Source organism: Microtus oregoni, unplaced genomic scaffold (assembly GCF_018167655.1).
Source record: "Microtus oregoni isolate MIOR12 unplaced genomic scaffold, Mior012 000038F_ref0000394, whole genome shotgun sequence".
In the NCBI taxonomy this organism is placed as follows: Eukaryota; Metazoa; Chordata; class Mammalia; order Rodentia; family Cricetidae; genus Microtus; species Microtus oregoni.
In genome coordinates, this window is record NW_024543097.1 from 7,125,777 (window position 1) to 7,151,143 (window position 25,367).

Consider the following 25,367-nt stretch of genomic DNA (forward strand, 5'->3'; position numbering starts at 1 on the left):
AGTGTTGAAGTCTCCTACTATTAGTGTGTGGGGTTTGATGTGTGATTTAAGTCTTAGTAATGTTTCTTTTACATATGTAAGTGCTCTTGTATTAGGTGAATAGATGTTCAGGATTGAGACTGCATCTTGATGAATTGTCCCTGTTATGAGTATAAAGTGTCCTTTTATATCTCTTTTGATTGATTTTAGTTTGAAATCAATTTGGTTAGATATTGGTTAGAAACAAGCTAAACCTGCTTGATTCTTAGGTCCATTTAATTGGAAAAACTTTTTCCAACCCTTTACTCTGAGATATTGTCTGTCTTTGAGGTTAAGGTGTGTTTCTTGTATACAGCAAAAGTCTGGATTCTGTTTTCATATCCATTCTCTTAGCCCATGTCTTTTAATGGGTGAATTGAGTCCATTGATCTTAAACAGTATTAATGACCAGTGGTTGTTAATTCTGGATATTTTTCAGTAGTTTCTTTTGTGTGTTTCCTTTTTTTGGGTTATACTGGTGGGGGTTTATCAGATGCCTGTGTTTTTGTGGGTGCAGTTAGCTTCCTTGGGTTGGGGTTTTTCTTTTAGTACTTTCTGTAAGGCTGGCTTTGTGGATATGTATTGTTTATATCTAGTTTTGTCATGGAATATCTTGTTTTCTCCATTGACGGTGATTTGCTGGGTATAATAGTCTGGGCTTGCATTCATGGTCTCTTAATGTCTGCAGTACATTTCTCCAGGACTTTCTGGCTTTCATGTTTTCCATTGAGAATTCAGGTGTAATTCTGATAAGTTTACCTTTATATGTTACTTGACTATTTTCCTTTGCAGCTCTTAATATTCTTTCTTTTTTCTGTATGTTTTGTCTTTTGATTATTATATGGTGAGGGGATTTTTTTTTTTGATCCAGTCTATTTGGTGTTCTATATGCTTCTTTCACCTTCATAGGGACATCCTTTTTTTAGGTTGGGAAAATGGTCTTCTGATTTTGTTGAATATATTCCTGTGCCTTTGAACTGGAGTTCTTCTCCCTCTCCTACCCCTATTATTTTAGGTCTGGTCTTTTCATGGTGTCTCAGATTTCCTGAATATTTGGTGTTAAGAATTTGTTGGATGTAATGTTTTCTTTGACCAATGAGTCTATTTCCTCTATAGTATCCTCAGCTCCTGAGATTCTTTCTTCTATCTCTTGTATTCTGTTGGTTATAGTTGCCTCTGTAGTTCCTGTTTGTTTACCCAGATTTTCCAAATCCAGAATTTCTTCTATTTGTGTTTTCTTTATTATTTCTATTTCAGTCTTCAAGTCTTGAACTGTTTCCTTCAACTGTTTTTTTTCCCCTTGGGTTTCTTTGAGGGATTTATTAATTTCTTCCAATTTTTTGATTGTCTTCTCCTCCATTTCTTTTTGGGAGGTTTTCATTTCCTCTTTAAAGGTTTCCATCATTTTTATAAAGTTACATTTAAAGTCATTTTATCCTGCTTCTTTTGGGTTAGGATGATCAAGTCTTCCTGTTGTGTGACCACTGAGTTCTGGTGTTATCATGTTGCTTTTTAGGTTGTTGGAGGAATTCTTGCATTGGCACCTACCCATCTCTTCCTTTAAATGACTCCTGCAGTGTCTTTGTGTCTTGGTCCAATCTTTGCAGTGGCTATCTGAGTGTTTGAGAGGTTTTCTTGGTCTGCTCTGTACTGTCAATGTCTGACTCAGAATGCCTCTGCTGTCTCTTTACACCTGCTCTCTTGGTGCTCTTTCTTAATCCTCTCAGTGTTGTAACAAGCTCTTGGCCTCCTCAGTATTATAGCAAGCTCTGAGCTCTTAGGCAGGGTGTGGCTAGTAGCTTGGGGGGGGGGGTCCAATAAAAGGTTTTGATTTGAGGGAAGCCTAGCCACAGGAAATTCCCTGCTGCCTGGTTAAGAAAGCCAAGGGAGTTGGGGGAGGGCCCAGAGTTTTGTCCTACTAGGAAGGACCTAGAGAGTGGGGCATCCTGCAGTGTGGCTATTCACTCAGCTCTTAAGTGTTCTCAGTATTGCAGCCTGTAGAATACTATTTTAAGGTGTGTTGTTTTTGTTTATGCTGTGAAACATTTGTTTAGTGATGTAAAGATTGTTGCTTTTGCTTATACCATAATTGTTTAACTCTGTTATGTTGTGATGCTTTGCTTGTCTAAAACACATGATGGTCTAATAAAGACCTGAATGTTTAATAGAGAAGGAGAAGAAAGACTAGGTGGGGCTGGAAGACAGAGAACATAAATGGAGGAAGAATTCTGAAGAGGAGGAGAGAGAACCGGGAGAGAAAGGAGGCTAGGGGACAGCTACCCAGCCACCCAGCCACCCAGCCACCCAGCCACCCAGCCACCCGGCCACCCGGCCACCCAGCCACCCAGCCACCCAGCCACCCAGCCACCCAGCCCCCAGCCAGCCAAGGAGAAAAAGTGAAAGTAAGATGTATGGAAGAAGAAGAACAAGCCCAGAGACAACTTGCAGATGGGATAAGTTAAGATATGAAAGCCAGCTAGAAACAAGCCAAGCTAGACTGGGCATTTATAAGTAATAATAAACCTCTATGTGTTTATTTGGGAGCTTAGTGGCAACGCACCAAAAGAATAAAGAGTTAAAAAAACAAACAAGCAGTAGGATCAGAAACCCATTGCCATTGTTCTTGAGTTCTCAGTAGTCCTCATTGTCCGCTATGTTCAGAGAGTCCGGTTTTGTCCCAGGCTTTTCCAGACCCAGGCCAGCTGGTCTTGGTGAGTTCCCAGTAGAACATCCCCATTGTCTCAGTGTGTGGGTGCACCCCTCATGGTCCTGTGTTCCTTGCTCGTGCTCTCTCTCCTTCTGCTCCTGATTTGGACCTTGAGAATTCAGTCCTGTGCTCCAATGTGGGTCTCTGTCTCTGTCTCCTTTCATCGCTTGCTGAAGGTTAATATTCAGGAGGATGCCTATATGTTTTTCTTTGGGTTCTCCTTATTTAGCTTCTCTAGGATCACTAATTATAGTCTCAATGTCCTTGGTTTATGGCTAGAAACCAAATATGAGTGAGTACATCCCATGTTCCTCTAGTTTGGATGCTCAACTTACTAGACCTGGATGGAGGTGGGGGGTTCCCTGGACTTCCCACAGGACAGGGAACCCTGATTGCTTTTCGGGCTGAGGGGGGGGGGACTTAATTAGGGGAGGGGGAGGGAAATGGGAGGCGGTGGCTGGGAAGAGACAGAAATCTTTAATAAATAAATAAATTTAAAATTTAAAAAAATAAATAAATTTACTAATACCATTTGCAAAAAAAAAAAAAAAGAAAAACAAGCAAAAAAACCCAACATTTTGGCAGTTCACTATGGGGCTTGAGTCAGAAAAACCAAGACGAGGTCTAAGCACCTCTTTTTAGACTTCACTACTTAAAAGCTAATTCAGCTCTCATCATGTCACACAGTTCCTCTCCTTCATCACAGTAACCCTTGGGAAATAGGGAAAATTATCCAGACACATACTCACAAACTTGAAATCATCAGGATAAATCTGCCTTTGTTCTTTAGCCGCTAAGACACTGTATGCCCTTATTCTGGCTGTGCTCATTCATATCCCCTCCAACCTCATGTCAGTCTGCCTTGTTTGTACTCCTTAGTCTTCGTAGGTTTCCTCCAACCCTCTGAATGCACTAACTCCCCTCATACTTGTCAGTTTTTCAACAAACAGGCATCTGTGCCTGGAACTCTCTGTCCTGAGGTCACCCTGAAAGTGCTTCCTACTGCTCACTTGGGTTTGCGTTGAAATTTCAGCTCTGGAATCAGAGCTCCCCTCACTGACTCATGGAAAAGAAATTCTTCCCCCCAGTCTTGGTCATACTGCATTGTTATCGTTACGATGTAGCTAGATTATTTTGTTTTGTTTTTCCTCATTTGTTCATAATCCCCAGAGAGAGACTGAGCCTGTCTGGTTTTCACTCTACACCATAGCCTCTCAACACATATTAGGTTAAATAATGGGAAAAGTTAATGTTCGTATCCTGATGCATATCTAAACATAGGATGCAGCTATTAGATGAGCAGTAGTCAGGGGAATAGTGGGTGTTTTGTTGTGGAAAGCCAGAGGGGAGCCAGCAGCTCTGTGTGTATGTTTTCTTTAAGAGCCAGTAGGTAAATGGTAACCTACGGTCATAGGACACAAGTTACTTTAGTGTTGATTTTAATGGTAACCGAAGGTCATAGGACACAAGTTACTTTAATGTTGATTTTAATGGTAACCTGAGGTCATAGGACACAATGGTAACCTAAGGTCATAGGACACAAGTTACTTTAGTGTTGATTTTAATGGTAACCTAAGGTCATAGGACACAAGTTACTTTAGTGTTGATTTTAATGGTAACCTAAGGTCATAGGACACAAGTTACTTTAGTGTTGATTTTAATGGTAACCTGAGGTCATAGGACACAAGTTACTTTAATGTTGATTTGTTCTCAACCGACTCTGCACCTTCTGTTTGGCGATAATTAGAGCTCGTGAACCAAAGTGAAGGAAACCTTCACAGTGTTGAATCACCTAAAGCAAAGAAAAGGGTGTCTAATTAGTCTTCCTTGTGACAATCTTTTTTGGAATAATATTCTTCCCTTTGAAAAGTCTAACTATGTTGCTTATGTCACCAGCTCTACTGATAATTAGCAGTGTTCTCCATACACCTACACATATTCCCTCCAAAATATCCTATGTAACGCCACCATGAGAAAACCAGGTTCAATATAGACAGGCTAGCATTTGAGTAGTATCATGTGATCTTGAAGAATGTTTCCTATTATAAAAGAGAAAAAAAAGCCTCTCAGCTACAGGACATTATTTTATGTAACATTCCTGGTATACTGTTTAACAAAACACCTCATGGATACTTCATCATGTACATGACTTGATTAAAATTCAGAATTAGCATGCACCCACAGCTTCTTTTTTTGAACCTCAAAGATGTTTTCTTGTGCTATTTCCACCCTAGTCACAAGCTTATTAGCTTAGGAATGAGGTGACAAGGCCTTTGTCTTCGTGACTTGTAATTATAATTAATAGTAAGTTAAAGAAAAGCAAAAAGCTTATATTCAAAGTTTAAAGTCAAGTGACTATGTGGCACTTGGAACAGGTGCTGGGAAGACATTTAGTGGAAACTTCTTCTTAATTAGAACTTTTGAAAACATCTTGGCGAGAAGAAGTCAATATGTAGTTGTAGATTACATTAATTTGTAGCAGATTCCGAGGACAGAACTCATGCTATCTTCATCTGGGAGCCCAGAGCCTGGCAAGGGTCAGTTCCTCTTCCTACCAGAGCTGATTGGAAATCTGACCTCAGCTGTAGACAAAGAGTCTCTCCAGAACGTCCTGACTCCACTGTGAAAGAAACCTCAGAAATCTCCTCATGGTCACTGGGAAACTGTTATTTACAGTAGATTAACTTTTACAGAGAACCTACAACCTGTGGATAGCTGACCATAATCAGTTGGTGCTTGTAGTGTGTATGTACTCTTGCACATGCATGTGTGCATAAGGGTGTGTGTTCACACAAACACACAGATATTCACTCACATATACATAAACTAATTATTTTCTTCACAAAACTTCTATGAACACAATCTTTTATGCTTATTGTTTGTTTGATTTGGTTTTTGTAAACAGAAGTTTCTATACCACCCAGTCTCAGGGTCATTCAGTCCCAAAGAAAACACAGAGGTTTATATTAATTATAAACTGTTTGGCCTATTATCTCAGGCTTATTACTATCATCTAGCTCTTACAAATTAAATTAACGCATAATTCTTGTCTATGCTTAGCCATGTGGCTTGGTTCCTTTTCTCAGTGAGACATTCTTTTCTTCTGTATCTTGCTTCCTCTATATCTGATAGGTGATCGTGTCTCTGCCTTTCCACTTCGCAGAATTCTCTTAGTCTTGTCACCCTACCTATTTTTCCTGCCTGACTGCTGGCCAATCGGGGTTTTATTAGACTAATATGAGTGACAAATCTCTATCTTATACAAGGGCATTATCCTACAATATTTCCCCTTTTTTCTTTTCAAAAGAAAAGCCCTGAATCTAATCTCCTTTGTTTAATTTTTTCATGACCATTATCCATAGCTAGTTGTAACTAATATGTTAAACAAAGACAAACATCCATAATCCATTTTTTTGTGGGAATACGGGCATAGTTTTCTAGGTTATTTCCGTCTGAGAATCTTAAGGGAATCAAAAGAAAATTAAGTTTATGATCAAGTCCTGATTGGAGTATTCTGTGAGACTGGGTCATCTCAGACAGCAGTTGTGAGGCTGTTCTGGATATCAGAACTCAGAGGAAACTGCAACAGAGTTGCTCTGAAAAGTTGGATAACCTGAACCACCTGTTCCCACTGGACATTTTTCAGGTGGTCTCCTCAGTCAAACCTTATTTTTCTTAACCTAGAATGAATCCATTGCTTCTCATTTCCTGTGGAAACAAAAGCAAAACATCTTCTACAAAGTAACATATATTTTTACTTAAATTTTGAAGTCAAGCCATTTTCAAAATATATATGTTGGATTAATTCAGCAGTATTTATAATCAAATACCTTTTAGCAGCTGTTGCTTCTTCCTCAGCAAACAAACAATTTAAAGACAAAACAATAACATACAGTATCCAGATTCTCTGTGTATTTCCATCTTTTTTTTTAGTTTAGCTCATATTAGAGGGTTTTTTTTATTTTTTATTGAGAAAAAGAGAAAAAAAGAGTTTCCGCCTCCTCCCAGCCTCCCATTTCCCTCCCCCTCCTCCCATCCTTGTCCCCCTCCCCCCACTCCTCTCCCCCTCCCTCTCCAGTCCAAAGAGCAGTCAGGGTTCCCTGCCCTGTGGAAAGTCCAAGGTCCTCCCCCCCCCTCCCATGTCTAGGAAGGTGAACATCCAAACTGGCTAAGCTCCCACAAAGCCAGAACATGAAGTAGGATCAAAACCCCATGCCATTGTCCTTGGCTTCTCATCAGCCCTCAATGTTCGCCATGTTCAGAGACTCCAGTTTTATCCCATGCTTTTTTAGTCACATTCCAGCTGGCCTTGGTTAACTCCTAATAGATCAGCCCCACTGTCTCAGTGGGTGGGTGCACCCCTCGTGGTCCTGACTTCCTTGCTCATGTTCTCCCTCCTTCTCCATCTTTATGCGGCTTTTTTTAAAAAAAAAAAACTTATTTCTTTTGTTTTTACCTTTTACTTTTTTTAGAGACAGGGTCTTTCTGTGCATCTTTCATTGTCCTGGAACTCATTCTATAGACCAAGCTGGTATCAAACTCAAAAAGATTTGCCTGTTCCTGCCTCCCAAATGCTAGGATTAAAGGCTTGTATCAACTCACCCAACTGCTTTTTTCTTTTTTAAAGGACTTTCTCTATCTTTATTCTTTTCTTTCCCAAGGCTAAAAATACTTTTAAACACAATGTAAACTGTTTAGAGGTTTTTTTTCTGGACTGAAGCTGTTTTACTATGTATCTCTACCATAGAAATCTTAAATCTGCTAACCGATATGGCTAGGATTAAAGCAGTGGGTTTGGTGGCTGGTTTTACCCCATTTCTTAGCTTTTTGAGAGTCTAGCTTCATGACAGAGGTACTGGTGGGAGTCACATTTATTACACAACTCTGGGTGTTTTGGGGTCCATGCCACCACCAAGAAGCATGCAGGTGACTGCTCATAATCACCATTTAAATATTTGGTGGCATGGCCTCATAAAAGAGCTGCCATGCAGTTTTTGCTGCTAACATTGCGTCAGGAAGCTTTTCTTAAAAAAGCAGGGCCTCTTCTTGCCACGAGTAAACAGAGCCTACTAAGGACAGTTATCAAGAAGCTGTACTTGACTGTTTTGCCTGATTAGAATCCTTTCTGTTTAAGCTTTCTCAGGTTATAGTGGAAATTCTTCCCCCATATTAGGCAGTATTTGTATGGAAGTTTCTTTCCTACCCTATCCCGCAGCTATTCAGTCCCCCCCAACTACAGAGACCTATATTAATTATAAACAGGTTGACCTATTAAATCAAACTTATGATTATTATCCTGCTCTTATAACTTAAATTAGCCCATAATTCTTATGTATGTTTAGCCACGTGGTTTGGTATCTTTCAGTAACGCATTCTCATCTTGCTTCCTCTGTATCTGATTGGTGACTGTGTCTATGCCTTACCTCTTTCCAGAATTCTCTTAGTCTCGTCACCCCACTTCTACTTCTGGCCTGAGTACTGACTAAACAGTGTTTTATTAAGCTAATATGAGTGACAAATCTTTAAGTGTACAAGAGCATTATTCCACAGTAGGTTTTTATGTAGCCTTGGCTGACCTAGAAATCACTATATTGCTAGCCTCAAACCCATAGCCATCTATCTGCCTTCATCTGCCTCCCCAAGGGTGATTAAAGGCGTACACCACCACACCAGCGCTCACTCTTATTTTTAACATACTTTTCCAAAATGACCAACTAAAGCTAGTGAATCTGCTTCTCCTTCAAAATGAGAGAGGTTTCCTCATGACACCTGTTGCATATAATAGTGTTCCTTGTGTCCTTACCTGCCCAGGACTGCTCCAATCCTTTGTATGTATGAATTTATGAAGCTTCCACAAGTTTTTTGTATCAGTATTCTGATAGTTCTATTCTTTACAAAAGAGGACAAAGCTTAGGCTAATGAAATCCATTTGAAGATAGGCAGATAATGAGACTGGAGTAGAAATGTAAACTCACTTCTTACTACTAAGCCCACACTATTAAACATTAGTGTATTCTGTATTATGAAAATTCTACAGAAAAAGTCATCAGCAAACTCCAGGTACCAAATGTGACCAATCCTTACTTTTATAAATAAAGTTTTATTCCTTCGCACCCTTCCTTATCTGTTTAGTCTTTGTCAATTTGCCATAGTATCACTGAACAGCTGCATCAGAAATCCAGGACTCATAGATTAAAGTGCTTCCAATATGTTCATTTAGAAGGGAAATGAACAGGCCTCTGCTTCAGACCACAAGCAGTTTCTTTCCCGTCAGCTTTATTTGATCCATCATTTTATCAATCTGAACATAACCAGTGTCCAGTTTTCAAAAAAAACATCAATAATTCTAGCCTTTTATATAGTGTTAGAGACATTTAAAAATGTATACCTCTTCTTTAGAAACTTCTAAAGACATCTTAGTAAATCATCTAACATAACTGAGATAGCATTCTCTGCCCTTGTTATCTAAAAATAATTGAAGTACTGAGTTTACTTTACTGAGGAATATAGACTCTGGAGACAGTCATCTCAAGTTCGTAGCACATCCTGGCTCTGCCACCTTCTGCCTTCACGACCTTGGGTATAATCTAAGATGTTGATATGCTCTAGTAACTCCTGCAAAAATTATGACTGTGCTTAACGCATTTTATAGGAGTATTGTAATGATTAAATAATTGATTCCTATAAAGTATTGGTTATCACTCCTTCAACTTCTTCAAAAGACTGATTTAGACATAAATAGAATTTTAAAAGCTGGAAACTTGAATATGTTTGGGGAAATGTTTACTTAATTAATCACCTTAAGAACTGATGTATATCAAATACTCTTCTTGTTTATGTAGAGATGTCTATGGAAAAAGTTGAATGAAACATCAATTTCCTTTTGACAAATTAATGTACAGTGCAAAACTTATAATATTAGACTAATAAAAGGAATGAAATAAGAGGAATGTAATATATAGTCCATACTGCCAAAAGCCTCTGTGAATGATTTAGGACAGTTAATCCTCACCCGGCTTCTCTTGTGCCTACAGAATGGAGCATCTTAGCTGCCAAGGGTAGGTCCTCCAGTTCATGACTAGTATATAATGTGGTATTGTTCATTTTCCAGATGAGTCTTTAACTCGGATTTAACCATGACTAAATGATTTAAGCATGTACAAGGATTGGTAGCATATAAAAGCTCTTTCAAAGTAGTTATTAGTATTTGTAATGTACTTACAAATAAAAATTATGAAAATGTGTATGTGTTAGCAGTAACTATAATCATCTGCCCTAAAACCAGATTATCCTGGACTCAAAGACAGCTTCCAACCATTTCCAACTGTGAGACTAAGCAGCATACGTCCTAACTGTTGACACGGGATCAAAGGAGTAACACAAAACACCCTAGCATCAGTTACTCAATCATACATCCAAAATGTATTTATTAAGCAGATATTATGTGCCACACACTGCTGAGATTGAACATATAATGAACAAACCAAGCAGAAGCCCCTCTTTTGTGAGTTTTCCTTAGAGTTGTAAGAATTAAGCATTTAGTACAAAGTGTGGGAGTTTAAGGGAGTTTGATATCATTTTACCATTGATAATGATGATGATGATGATGATAATGTTAATAAGAGAGTTGGGAATGGCAGTTTATTTTTGTTTGGGGAAATATTCCTGGTTTTTTTAACACAAAATTATTGAACCTGAATTTTCATCTCTTGATTCTGGATAAATTCATTCAATAAATAATTAAAACATGTCCTTATTGATTGCTTGCTTCCAATTTTGCTCAAATATTTCTATTATTTTAAAGATCTTTTTCATGGATGAACTAAAATGTTATATTCTTTGCAGAATAGAATATCAGTGCTTGACTGAAGTTTTTATATATTTAACAAAAAAAGATTGAACATATGCATAATTCAAGCACATTTCCATGTTCACATGGAGTATATACATATATATCATGTATGCATACATTTCAAAAATATATACAAACAGTCCCTTATGCATGATTTTACATCCTATGACATTATTTATACAAGGTAAATTGTGATCCAAAATTTTAAACAGAAAATTTCAGAAACAATTAATATGATGTATAAAATGCACGTGATTATATATGCAGTACAACAGAATCTTGTGCTAGACTGATTCTTCTTGGCTGGAATGGGAAGTATATCTCTTGCCAACAAATACACTATGTGTGAACTGCCTTCCCAGTAGTCACTTTGTGATAGGATTCAGAAGTCATGATATCAAAGCGCTTGTAATTAAATACTTAAAAATACTTTTTAATGACTCCAAGTGCAAAAGTTCTTGACAAATTAGATGTGTTCCAGAAAAACCATAAGGTTTTCACCTTGGGTGAAAAAGGGGACATTCTTGGCTTACAGAGAGAAGATCACAATTGCTATATATAAGTAAATAAGTTGGTAGATAGATAGGTAGATTGATAGATAGATAGATAGATAGATAGATAGATAGATAGATAGATAGATGGACGGACAAATGAACGTACAGACGATGGACAGAGAGACAGATAGAGAAGTAGTTTTTGAAATCCGGGGCAAGAGAACATCTGTTCATAAAATTGTGGAGAAAACTATATTTGTGCTAGTTTAGCTGCCCAATGTCAAGCTTCAGTGCTCTGGTCATAGCGCATAGAATTTGCTGAGTGGAGATAGCAAAGACAGTCATTGGTGAGTAGAAGACACGAGCAGAAAATATGTTATATATTTCTGTCATCACTAGTTATTGCTGTAACCACTTATGTCACCCAATTTCTAAATTTAACTTTGTGACAAACTATATGTGTATAGGAAAATGAAAACAGTGCCAAAAATAGAGAATTTGGTGCTTTAAGTGGTTTTTCATGTTCACTGGGGAAAGTGACATGGACTGTGTTCACTGAAGATAGGTAGAGGCTACGATGCATGTGTAAGCATTGTGCACATGCACAGACACACACATGCATGCACATATGCACACAGACATGGAACAGTAGAACTTGCTGCCATGTGACATAGGAGGCATCAGTGTGGAAGTACTATGGAGAGCCAGAGAAGACATTTCCAAATGAATTTGCTTTCATTGAGTTTCTGCTTTTATCCTGCCCTCTGCTTTCTACAAATATCTCCCCTCACTAAAGTCATTTTGGAAAGTTATCTCCCGAAGTTTGTAAAGACATCAATGATTTTAGTTATCTTCACTTAAAGAGGGTCATTCATCATTTAGTCAAGTGTGCCTGTGTCTGCCAGGAAAGCTGTGAGCTGACATATATCATACTCAGTAACTCCAAGGATTTGCTGTGCCTTCTAGTTTGTATTTGAATACAGAATTCATTTTCATCTGACATTTTTACCTCTCATCATATTTTTCTTCTAATTAAGTTCCATAAATGCATCCTTTAGCTGTTTGAGCTGTAATAAATTTCTTCCATGAATTGGCCTTCTGAAAGTCAAAACCAACATTGTGCTGAACTGAAGTATGAATAATTTTCCTTCCCCTGTCTTTATTTTGAGGAGTGAAATACTAAAAAAAGTAAATGAAACAGTTTCGCACAACCTGGAGTCTCGATCATGGTGAATTCATGTCGCCTAACTCTGACCCCAGTCTGTTTCAATTCATAATCTGGAAGTTTAAGAGTATTGGTGTAAGGAATAGATAATAAGGATACAACGCTTGTCACAAAAGACCTGCAGTAATAGATCAGACACACAGTTTCTCAAGAAATTGATTTCCTAAAGCCCCTTTTCCAGAATAAAATAACAAGGCCATCATAGACTAGAGAAACATTCTGTTCTTGCAGTATTATTTCTAAATCATGTTTTGTTTTGTACTGTCTAGGTAAGTAGGCATCTTATATGTTTAAACTATAATAACCAAGCACAAATTTATATTTTTTGCTAATGTTGAAGTTGGTATTTTAATAGGTACTTAGCACAAGACTCATCTGTATACATTGAATCATAAGGCACAGATAAGACTCTGTAAATAAGATTAAGGCATTTCCATAGACAAAATTAACTTGGAAGGCTCAATTTTACATTAATTTAGCTCCTATGTTTACTAGTCATAGTGCTGGGGTCCAGCTCACATAATAGTGTTTGATGTGTTAATCATTAATTTATATTCTACTCTTTCATTTCACCCTAGGCCTTCATAAAGTGGGAATTACTTTATACATCTTGAATTCATTGCTATAATTTGTGTACTATGCATTGCCTGAAACTAGTTTAAGTATTATGTTAGCAAAGTTGACCTGTTCTTGAAAATTCTGGGTAAAGACTTGATGAGCCTGCCTTGCTCAAATGGGGTAATCATTGATGTTCTACTATTCACAATGGGAGACTGCTTGCCTTCATCTATCCATAATACCCTTTCTTCCTCCTGTGCAGCATCGTCATGCACCCCTGCAAGGACATTCTGGTCTGCTGCAGTGAGGATCGCCTCTGGAAGATGGTGGGCCTCCCAAAGGGCAATGTACTTCTAACAGGATCTGGCCACACTGACTGGCTGTCAGCCTGCTGCTTTCATCCCAGGTCAGTGCACACAATCCCTCTACAGTCCGACACATTTCAGGAACGTGACTTTTCTGCCACCATACTGTATACCTTTGAAAGAACAGCTGTTTGTGTTCTCTGAAATTTTACACCCTCCTTACAATGCAGAACGATGTAGATAAATGTGCCTTTGGCATTTATTATATCAACTGTAGATCGGTTGCCTTTGATATCAACACGTGTGAAGCTCAGTTCACATGCTGACACAGTTAGCAAGGGTAACAAGCTTTCCAGGACAAGCATTATTAAGGCTGTTTTTGTGCACAGCTCTGAGGGGCACATGTTAGTCTAGTCAATAATGCATGCCGGGGTGTGTTGTGTCTCTGTTAATCTGCAGGTTTTCCTTTCAAATTAAGTTATCTACCTAAGAGGATCAGAAGACATGATCAATTTCCATTAAAATCCAGGGGCATTCAATATAGTACAACATATCTGAATACGATTCAGAATTCACTGGCTCTCTATCCAGAAGACACGGGGAGTGATGGGAAGAGTACTCTTAAGCACACAGGTGGCACAAAAGTCTACCTCTGCCTCCTTATTATCAACTTCTGCCAACAAGGCTGACCACTTTCTGCTATTCATTCTTATTTTTAACAGTTTTTGAATGCTCGTCTTTCTGCATCTTTCTACTCCAGTCTAAACACTTTTGGTTCTTGGGTTCATTTCTAAACTATTCCATTCGGGAGTTCTTTTCTTAGCAAGAGTCCTTATTGAATCATTTTCATGTTCCTTTTACCGAGTTCCTTTTGCATTAATCATTTTTTGAAACTAGATTGAGAAAATAAATGAGCACATTCAGGATTCTGAAAAGGCAAGCCTGAAGTGACAAGCCTGAAGCAGGTTTTTTTCCTTCCTTTTTGCAATTTTTGAAAACTTCCTAACGTTAATTTATCTTTACTACTGTATACTTGAACTTAATTTATGAACATGTCATACATCTCTCATCTGATCAACAGAGCCAGGCCACCCTCTCACCCCTGAGAAGCACAGAGCCCATCTTGTAAGTAGGGACAGCACAATTAGAAGTGTGGCTTATCTCTTCAGTAATTCCTAGGCATACAAATCAGATTTTGATAATGCCCTGTTACCATGACAGCTTGTGACTCGGATGTTTTCTCATTAGTACTCAACCAGCAATGGTCATTTTAATAGATCTTCCTGTTTCCCCGGTCAATTGCTAAAATTAAAACTAGGTTAGATACATCATTATTAACTTTTAATGGAAATTTGCATTCAGTACTTTCTTATGGTAGGAGGGCTGTGAATGATACTGTGGTGTTTTCTATAGTACAGGAGATGCATGCAACGAAGGAAACCCATTGTTAAGCAAGTGACTTAAATGGCAAATGTGCTTCTGGTATACTTGAAGGCAGATGATTAATAAAAACAGCCACCAAAACTTAAAATTTCTTGGGGGAGAGATAAATAATGACAGAGTTTGTAGTTTAGACCTCAAACGTTTTATAATACTTAATATTTGTAGCTTGTCACTGGAGACTGTATGTAGAAAGCTGTAGATAAATTTAAACTTATGGGATTTGATTTTTCACTTTGCTTGCTTAAGCTAGTTTAAGAAAACTATTGTTGAAGATGCCATTTTCTTGTCTTCATCTATATTTTAAAACGACTAGTTGAGAATAAGAAAGGTTTTGGTGGGTCATACAGTGGGACAAAAGTAACTGAAAGTTGTTATATATGGGTGTGAAGTGATCAATGAAAATCTTAAAATGGAGAAATGTCAAACTTAAAAAAAATTAACGATATTTTAATTTAACTTGATCCATGGAATCAATCATAAATAAAGAATGTGACCATAGTCTCCCTCAATGTAAACTATGATTTTTTTTTATAGACAAAACCTAGGTGAAGATACAAGGTATTATCCTTGGCTCCCCTCCTGTTCTTCTCATATAAAAACGAACTTGTAAATTTTCTTGTCAATTTGTATTGCTCTTTTTTGGTGACTTCTGCAACTTTCAGCTGAATATGATCTTGGCCAACTTCAGAGATACTTTAAAAATATTTTATGTACAGGATGAATCATTTTTTTTTCTAAAACATATTCACCACTAAAGTCTTTGGAACTGGAAAAAGACAATATTTTTATTGAATCTTCAAAAGTTTCATACAAAGTATTTTGGTGATCTCCAACGCCATTCTTCCCCTTAAGATCTCCTAGATCCGCATCTTCCTCCACAACCCTTCCCAATTTCAACTTCCTGTTGTCTTTTTAAAAATTAGCCCATAGAGTCTAGTTTTTTCCTGACCATATGACCTTAAGTGTGGGACTGTACACTGGAGTGGGATTACTCCATTAGGGGCCACAACATTGAAGAAAACACTCTCTTCCACAGCCCCCATCAACAGTCAGTATCTCCTCAGTTGGGAAAGAGTCACATGATCTCCCTATTTCTGTGCTAGAATGTTGGCTGGTTTGATTACAGGTCTTGGGCCCACAACCATAAATGCTATTGATCCATAACTGTAGCTGCATTTGCACATCCAGAAGACACCATTTCACTCTGGTCCTCCCTGACTGCTGGCTCTTATAATCATTTTATTCTGTTTTCCTTGATGGTGCCTGAGCACCATCATGGAATGAGGATAGGGAGTGTGATAAAATTGCTCCATTTTGATTAAACAATCTACCAACACTTATTCTCTGCACTTTGTCAGTTGTGAGTTTCTGTGTTGACCATAATGAACTACACTAGGAAACTTACCTAATGAGTCTGAAAGGTATACTAATTTATGGTATAATGATAATAATTTAAAGAGCACTTTGATGTGGTGTCCATATAACACAATAATAGCAACAAATTTATCCATCGGACCTATGAGTTTTCAACTATACATTCTTGGCCAGATTTACAGTACCAAGAATACATGTCTTCTTGTGGAGTGGATGTTAAACCTAATCAGAAAATAGTTGGTTACCCCATAACATTTGTGCCACTATTGTATAGGTGGACAAATCTTATCATTCTGATCATTATTATAGTTTACAACATTCTCAGCTGAGTAATACATGCTGAAGATTTTCCCCTCCAACAAACTTCATAGTTACCAACAAGGAGGAAGCTTCCTGGTCAGTGCCCACTAAAGAACTATGTCCTATTACCAAAGTGTGCTGTATCTTCAGAAACAGGGTTTCATAGTCAAGTTCTTGCAGACAACGAACAGCTGTAACAAAACTTACTTTTCTTCAGGTATGCTCACTTAACTAAAAAGAAATCCTGAAGCTGGGCTGGAAAAGATGGATCAGCAGTTAAAAATGCTTACTTCCAGAGGTTCCAAATTTGGTTCCCAGTACCCATGCCTGTTTGCTCTTATATAACCACCTGTAACTCCTTCTTCAGGGGATCCAATGGCATCTTCTCACCTCCACAGGTGCCTACATACATGGTACACAAAGACACAGGCACAAACATACAATTAAGAAGTAATATTAAAAAACCTAGAGGCCAATCCTGCTTGATATGACAGTAGTACACCTGACTAGCTGGTCTTCCTTTGCTGTTCTTATTTTGACAGTAAACATCTGAAATATAGAAACAATGTAATGGTTATCACAATGTTAGCTCCAGACAAAGGAGATATATTGGTAATAAACTAAATCAAAGGTCTCTTGAAATCTCAGATAATATAGTAAAAAATATAGCAAATAGAAGGCCTTAAAATGAACACTCAACATTGGCAAAACTCAGTTATCAAACTCTAGCTTCAAGTGTTTGTTGTGAAAAGATCTGTGTTTTAAAAGTGTGGGAAATGCAGTCAAGTCAACTTTAAAGACCTTTACCTCACATTAGTACATAGTAGATTAGACACACTTGAAAGGATTATATACAACTAAATACTTAGGCCTATCAAAAGACATATGTCTGCACAAATCTCTCAGCCTTGTGTTAGAATGACAACAGAAGTGGATTTTGGAACAGTCAGAAATAATGACCCGATGATCTGAATCCAAAGAATAAGTGAGGTAGGAATTAGGTTGAAGTGTGCAAGATAAAGTCAGATGGATGAAATCATAGACATTACCTAAAGTTAAAGTAGAAGCTGGCATCTGCTTGTCCCAGCTTTCACTTAATAAATATCGAGACTTCCTTATATCTACAGTTACTATTTATTCATCTGTAGATGTTGGCGACATTTCTTTCTTAACAGTTACTTCTTAAGTAATTGTACTTCTGGCACTTTGTAACATAAGCATAACTGAAAGAAACAAATAAGTGAACAAAACTTTAGCTATGAATTCTTCTTGTGTATGTGCAGGTGTGTGTGCAGGTGCATTTGCTCATTTGCAGGCATACAGAGGACAGAGAAAGCTATATGGTGTCTTCCTGGATTACTTTCTGCTCTCTGCCTTGTTGAGACTGAGCTCCAAGTTTCACGGGGTTCTGGCTGGAGTGGCTGGAGTGGCTGGCCCCTAGGACACAGCTGTCTCATTCCCCTCCTGCCCTCCGTAACTCCAGGCAACGAAGGTACCCATGGCAGTGCCCCAGCTTTAATCCTGGGCCTAGAGAATTTGCACTCAGGTTCTTATTCTTGCACATACCCCACCCCCACTAGCCTCTTATCTATAAATATTACACAATTATGAGTGTTTTATACCAATTGAAGGCACGCTAAATTTTTCATAAAATAATCTCCTGAATCTTTACCAGGTCAAGATAGTATAGCTCACACAGCCTATCATCGCCATGTATTTCTATATTTAATTGGTTCTGTGTGAATGTACTCTCTGAAAGTTCTTTGGTGGGATTTGTTTCTGAAGACATGGGGAAAACAGAACAAAACATGGGTAACTCATTAGAGAATATCCCGCTGTTACCATACAATTACCACTAGATGGCGATCGTGCATTGATAAGGGAAAAAACCCTTTGCATTTACTCGGAAGACTGATGAATTGGCCCTGGAAAGTAATTCATCAGTTGCTGAAGATGATGAATGAGGGAAAAGATGAGGGGAACTTCCACTGAGCTGTCTGTGCTCTATTGAAGGAGCAAAATGGATGATTCTAGAAGGTGGGAATGTAACCTCACTCCAGTGGGAGACAGGCTGTGCTTCCAAAACCACTCAGAGCCAACGTTTTCGGTGCCCGTGTTAGAATCCTAGACACAGCAGCTGCTCACCTTACTGGTTCTCTTGCCTATGGCATGTTAGTTGTGACGATGTCGCAGTTTTAAGTTGATTTTTGAAGTCAAATGATCTATCAAATATACGAATGCTCTCACCTGGCAATTGTATACTCAACCAGGAAGGGTTAGCTGCTTTAATTTATTATTTCTTTCTTTCTTTCTTTCTTTCTATTTATTTATTTATTTATTTATTTATTTATTTATTTGGCGGGGTTTCTCTGTAGCGGTGGAACCTGTTCTGAAATTAGCTCTTGTAGACCAGGCTGACTTCAAACTCATGGAGATTCACCTACCTCTGCCTCCCCAGTACTGGAATTAAAGGCATGTGCCACCACTAACTGGCTTTAAGTTATTTATTGATGGAACTCTTGAGAATTTAGGTCATCTGTAGCCACTGATCTGGCACTTCAATGCAAATCTAAGAAGGGTTCATTGAAATGCCTGTGTTACTTACCAAGTTCCTCAAGGAAAATGTTGTGAAGCCTTAGTTAATAAGATTATGCTTCTTCAATTTCTCCCTAAATTAAACAGGAGACTAATTATAAGCTTAAAAGTGAACACAATTGCTGTAAAAAATATGTATGCTATGCAACTGTTCTTATGTTTTATATATATATATATATATATAATTTTAAAAATTATGACAAATTCATGATTTTAGAAGCTAGTTCCAGGACAGGCTCCAAAAGCCACAGAGAAACTCTGTCTCGAAAAACCAAAAAAAAAAATAATAATTCTACACACAGAGAGAATTCTACATAACATTTTCAGATTTATGCTATATTTTAGAATCATTTGAACATTTGCAAAATTACTTTTGGCTCTGGTCTTTTATATTTAAGAAATTTAAAGGTGTGCAGGGCCTGTACGCCTCTATCCACAGGACTGCCCTCCCCTGCCCTGTTGTTGTCCTGTTTAGAGTAACCCTGAGCCATGAAATGCAGAACTGCATCCATCTGCAAGTGTGTATTAACAGTCCAGTGATGTTCTCAGTCGGCCGTGACCTTGAGCAGGGCACCGTTGGCTCACAGCAGTGTAGTTCTGAATGTAGACCTCGTGTCCAGTGCTGGGTTTGCTTTTTTCTGCTGCCTGACCAGTGCTCATCATGAGAAACAGCATGCATACGCTCTATAAATAAAAAAAAAACCCACAACTCTCAATAAATAAAAGCAGTGGAATTAGTAGCTTAGACAATTTCGTAATGCTGTGTTTTATCCAGTGTCCACTGCCTGAGGGAGAAACAGAACTGACAACATCCCATTAAACATAACATCTGCCCTTATGAACTGATTTATGGACTGAGAATAAATGGGCTCTGTTATACCTCACAGTCACTTGTCCCTGTGTGCATTGCCTGCTCCTGAATTTACATAGTGCCTGAGCCCATAAGCTAAAGCCTGCTTGATACGTGAATTAGTTCCTTTACAAAAGAAACAAGGGTAACTTAACTTTTTTGACATAAGCATGAAACCAAGAGTTCAAATTTTCAGTCCTGTGGAGCTATTGATGTGTCACCGACCTGAATCTGTGGAGTCCCACGCTGTCTTCAGCGGCAGAATGGACGCCACCACAATCTTTTCAGATTTCAACATGCACTTAAAAAATAATGTTGTTCAACAAATTGTGCTGGCAAAACTGGATGTCAATCTGTAGAAGAATGAAAATAGATCCATATCTATCACCATGCACAAAACTCAAGTCCAAATGGATTAAAGACCTCAATATCAGTCCGAACACACTGAACCTAATAGAAGAGAAAGTGGGAAGTATATACTCTACAACACATGGGCACAAGAGACCACTTCCTACGTATAACCCCAGCAGCACAAACATTAAGGGCCTCATTGAATAAATGGGACCTCCTGAGACTGAGAAGCTTCTGTAAAGCAAAGGACACTGTCACTAAGACAAAAAGGCAACCCACTGACTGGGAGAAGATCTTCACCAACCCCGCAACTGACAAAGGTCTGATCTCCAGAATATATAAAGAACTCAAGAAACTAGACCGTAAAAGGCTAATCAACCCAACTATAAAATGGGGCATTGAGCTGAACAGAGAATTCTCAACAGAAGAAGTTCAAATGGCCAAAAGACACTTAAGGTCATGCTCAACTTCCTTAGCGATCAGGGGAATGCAAATCAAGACAACTTTGAGATATCATCTTACACTTGTCAGGATGGCTAAAATAAAAAAACACCAATGATAGCCTTTGCTGGTGAGGTTGTGGAGAAAGGGGTACACTCATCCATTGCTGGTGGGCATGCAAACTTGTGCAACCACTTTGGAAAGCAGTATGGCGGTTTCTCAGGAAATTTGGGATCAGTCTACCCCTGGACCCAGCAATACCACTCTTGGGAATATACCCAAGAGATGCCCTATCATACAACAAAAGTATATGCTCAACTATGTTCATAGCAGCATTGTTTGTAATAGCCAGAACCTGGAAACAACCTAGATGCCCTTCAATAGAAGAATGGATGAAGAAAGTATGGAATATATACATATTAGAGTACTACTCAGCAGTAAAAAACAGGGACTTCTTGAATTTTGCATGCAAATGGATGGAAATAGAAAACACTATCCTGAGTGAGGTAAGCCAGACCCAAAAAGAGGAACATGGGATGTACTAACTCATATTTGGTTTCTAGCCATAAACAAAGGACATTGAGCCTATAATTAGTGATCCTAGAGAAGCTAAATAAGGAGAACCCAAAGAAAAACATAGGCATCCTCCTGAATATTAACCTTCATCAGGCAATGAAAGGAGACAGAGACCCAGACCCACATTGGAGCACCGGACAGAGATCTCAAGGTCCAAATCAGGAGCAGACAGAGAGAGCACAAGAAGGAACTCAGGGCCTCGAGGGGTGCACTCACACACTGAGACAATGGGGATGTTCTATCGGGAACTCACCAAGGCCAGCTGGCCTGGGTCTGAAAAAGCATGGGATAAAACCGGACTTGCTAAACATAGCAGACAATGAGGACTACTTAGAACTCAAGAACAATGGTAATGGGTTTTTGATCCTACTGCACGTAGTGGCTTTGTGGGCGCCTAGGCAGTTTGGATGCTCACCTTACTAGACCTGGATGGAGGTGGGTGGTCCTTCGACTTCCCACAGGGCAGGGAACCCTGATTGTTCTTTGGGCTGACTAGGGAGGGGGACTTGATTGGGGGAGGGGGAGAGAAATGGGAGGCGATGGCAGGGAAGAGACAGAAATCTTTAATAAATAAATAAATAAAAATAATGTTGTTCTTCTTTATTTTCTTAGAAGAAGTGCATGTTATACTCTGTACTTAGTCAGATTTGTCACCTTTATGTGAAGTTACTTAGCACTGGGGGCAAGAATGTTCTTTAAACAGTTATGTTATGCCGGGCGGTGGTGGCACACGCCTTTAATCCCATCACTTGGGAGGCAGAGGCAGGCGGATCTCTGTGAGTTCGAGACCAGCCTGGTCTACAAGAGCTAGTTCCAGGACAGGCTCCAAAACCACAGAGAAACCCTGTCTCGAAAAACCAAAAAAAAATAAAAATAAAAAATAAAAAAATAAACAGTTATGTTCTCTAGTCCTAAAAGTAATGAATGAGAGTAAAGCTTTCAGATAAGTATTTCCCCCTCCTCCATGCACAGGACTTTTGATTACACCTCTTGATTGTGCTTGAGTCAAGGTCGCAGGATGAGTTAAGATCAGTGAAGTCTAAATGGAGGGGCACTTCCTGCTGTGGCAATCGAAGCAAATACTTATCTACTACCTGTTGTGAAATACATCCCCATAAAATCCACACTGTAGAAATGAATTCGTGTATGTTTTCGGACACTAGTTCCTCTTAAGTTATCTAATCATTGGACACATTACATTTTAGTCATTCACACTATATGCATGTATCAGTGACTTGCTTATTATTCAACCAGTCACTGGTGTGGGAGGAAATTCAATTTGAGAGTGAGCCTTCCGGATCTCTCTGTTCTGGACAAGGGGACTAAATGCTGATAGCATTATAGCTTAAAGAATATCTGGTCTGTGTCATGAACTGCAGGAGCAAAGCAGGGAAGGCTGTCTGCATTTACACAAGTCCCCCTCCTCCACGCACAGGACTTTTGATTACACCTCTTGATTGTGCTTGAGTCAAGGTCGCGGGATGAGTTAAGATCAGTGAAGTCTAAATGGAGGGGCACTTCCAGCTGTGGCAATCGAAGCAAAAAGTGTGCTTCTCCATTCTCCTGCCCTTGCTCTCAGCACTGCATATCACAGTGGCATAGATTTGTGGTGTAGTCGGGAACCTCCTTTTGCACTAGACTGTGATATGATCAAGACAAATAAGACATCTCTGCAATACGTTGCAGGTGGAATGCCTTGTCTATTGTAATCACTACTGTTAATTAGCTTTTTAAGCAAAATATTATTTGTCGCAGAGATAAAGCCGTGAGGATTTTTTTCCAGTTAGTTGTTCGCATATGTAGCCTTAAAGTCAGACTTACTTTTGTTGTAAAGATGACAAGTATCTGGTCTGATATTTCGCTTCATCTTGGGAGCACTGACTAGCATTTGAAAGTCAGGAGAAGCTAGAATAGGATTACCAGACCATTACATAGAGAAATCTCTGCACAGACCTTGTCACAGTCCCAGGCTCAGGGGAAACATTATTACACAGCATTATTGCTTTTTGTCTTAAGCAAAATTTTAATGTAGACCCAGTTTTCTCTGAAAGTATACTGTCATCGGGTGTCTATTGGCCTCTCTCTCTCTCTCTCTCTCTCTCTCTCTCTCTCTCTCTCTCTTTCCTTCCCTCCCTCCCTCCCTCTCCTGGCAAGAAAATAGCAAACTCATAGGAATTTCATAATCAATCAGTAAGGACAGAGTTGGAATCATGTCTGGTCTGTATCCCCGAGGCCCAGAAACCAACAGAAACATTGTAATGAATTTTGTTGTAATTATTAAGAACAAAAGTGAAAATGGTGGACCATGAGTGTGGACACTTTGTCTCATCATTTCCAAAGGTACTTTGCAATTTTAGGGATGAATACACACATATATTAGCATTCACATTGGCTAGTCCTTGTTTCTTCTTTTTTGTTTTTTGATTTTTTGTTTTTTTCTGAAGCTACACTATCCAAGCCACTAAACAGCAAATGTTAGTCAATTATATCAGTTGACATAAAGACAATGAATTCAAAATTTATGAATTCTGCACTGAAAATAAATTTTATTCAAAAACCCTTAATAGAAAGAAAGAACTCCAGAATTTCAGAACTGCAAAATAAGGACATTTAAAATCCGCTGCTCTACAGACACAGAATGAGCGGTGAAAAACTTGTCAAAATCCATATTTTTCACAACTCAAGGACTTTTTTCTATTGAAAACATTTTTTTTCAAGTAATATATCCTGATTACTGTTTCCTCTCCTTCTTATCCTTCAGTTCCTCCCCCACCTCCTTACCTTTCTGTTTTTTATTATAAAACAAAAAATGCTTATAAAGGATTAGCTTTTAAAGAGGTTGATGAAATAACCATTGATGAAATAAGATAATAATAAAAAATAAAACAAAAACTAACACATCAGAATAGGACAAAACAAAACCAACAGAAGGATAAGAGCCCAAGGGAAGACAGAAGAATCAGAGATCTATACACTTGCAGACTTAGGAGTCCCATAGAAATACTAAACTGAAAGCCATAATAGGTAGGGTGCCTGGTGCAGACACATGCAGGCCCACCGCATGTTGCCTCCCTGTCTATGAGTTCATATGTGCAATGATCTTTTGCTTAAAAAGCCTTGTTTCCTTGGTGTCCTTCATCTCCTGTGGCTCTTGCACTTTTCCCACCTCCTTTTCTGTGGGGTTCCCTGAGCCCCAAGGGAAGGGATTTGATGTGTACATCCCATTTAGGGTTCATTGCTTCAAGGTCTCTAACTCTCTGCATATTGTCTGACTTTGGACCTCTGCATTTGTTCGTAAATGCTGCAGGATGAAGCTTCTATGGTGATGGCCTAGCCAGGCACTGATCTATGAAACTAGAATGTCATTAGGAGTCATTTCATTGCTATTTTTTTTTAAAAAAGAGCTGTAGTACTTGATTTTACCCTAAGTTTTATAGGCTATCTAGTTTTAGGTTCTTAGTCATCCAATAACTGTAAAGTATAGGATCCATCTGGAGAAGTGGACTTTCAGTAAAATCAGGTATGGGTTGATTACTCCCACAAGCTTTATGTCACCATTACGCTCGCATGTCTTACACACTGGACATTATTTTTAATCAGAGGATTTCTGGCTGAGTTTTTAGCATTTCTCTTTTGACACTGTGCTGAGTACCTTCCTGTACTAAACATCCTAAAAGGTAGGGATGAAGGCTCTATGTATGGAACAGCTTGAATTTTGAGCGTATTATAACATTTTGAACGTATTATACAGTTCTATACAGTACATATATTATACAGTACTATACAGTTCAGCAATGGGGCCTTGCTTCCAGTTTGGAGAGCACCCTACAGTTGTGGCAATGGCCTGGTTGTTTAGTGATTTTCATGGTACTCAATTGGCCAACAACTCAATTAGATGAACCCAATCTTAGTATTAGAAGCTTCATCTGGTGACAAGAGATTGTCAGTTGGTGCTCTATCTCCTTTGACATAGGGTTTTCATTGGCCCAGAGCTGACCACTGAGGCTATGCTGGCTGGTCAGTGAAACTCTTCTGGACTTATCTTCATCACTGGGATTAGAATCACGTTCTATTGTTCTCAGACTCAATGGGATGCTGGGCTGAATCTTGGGTCCTCATGCCCTCTTGTCGTTATAAGACAAGCGCTTTACTGGCAGAGCCATCTTCCCAGCCCTAGAATTCTATTTCTGCCTCATCTTTTTGTGCAATTTTCTGACAGTTCTCTTAAATATACATGTGACTTCTTATATTTTCAGCTATTTCTAACAACCTCAACTT

At 38.6% G+C, this 25,367-nt stretch overlaps 1 protein-coding gene across 1 annotated transcript in view; it reads left to right on the top strand.

The window, feature by feature from the left end:
- Positions 1 to 25,367, top strand: part of Spag16 (sperm associated antigen 16) — an 899,292-nt gene that overhangs the window by 384,429 nt on the left and 489,496 nt on the right. Inside the window, exon 11 of the mRNA XM_041631902.1 lies at positions 13,117 to 13,260. Within this exon, the coding sequence (XP_041487836.1) occupies positions 13,117 to 13,260 (144 nt within the window). The remainder of the gene's footprint in view (positions 1 to 13,116; positions 13,261 to 25,367) is intronic.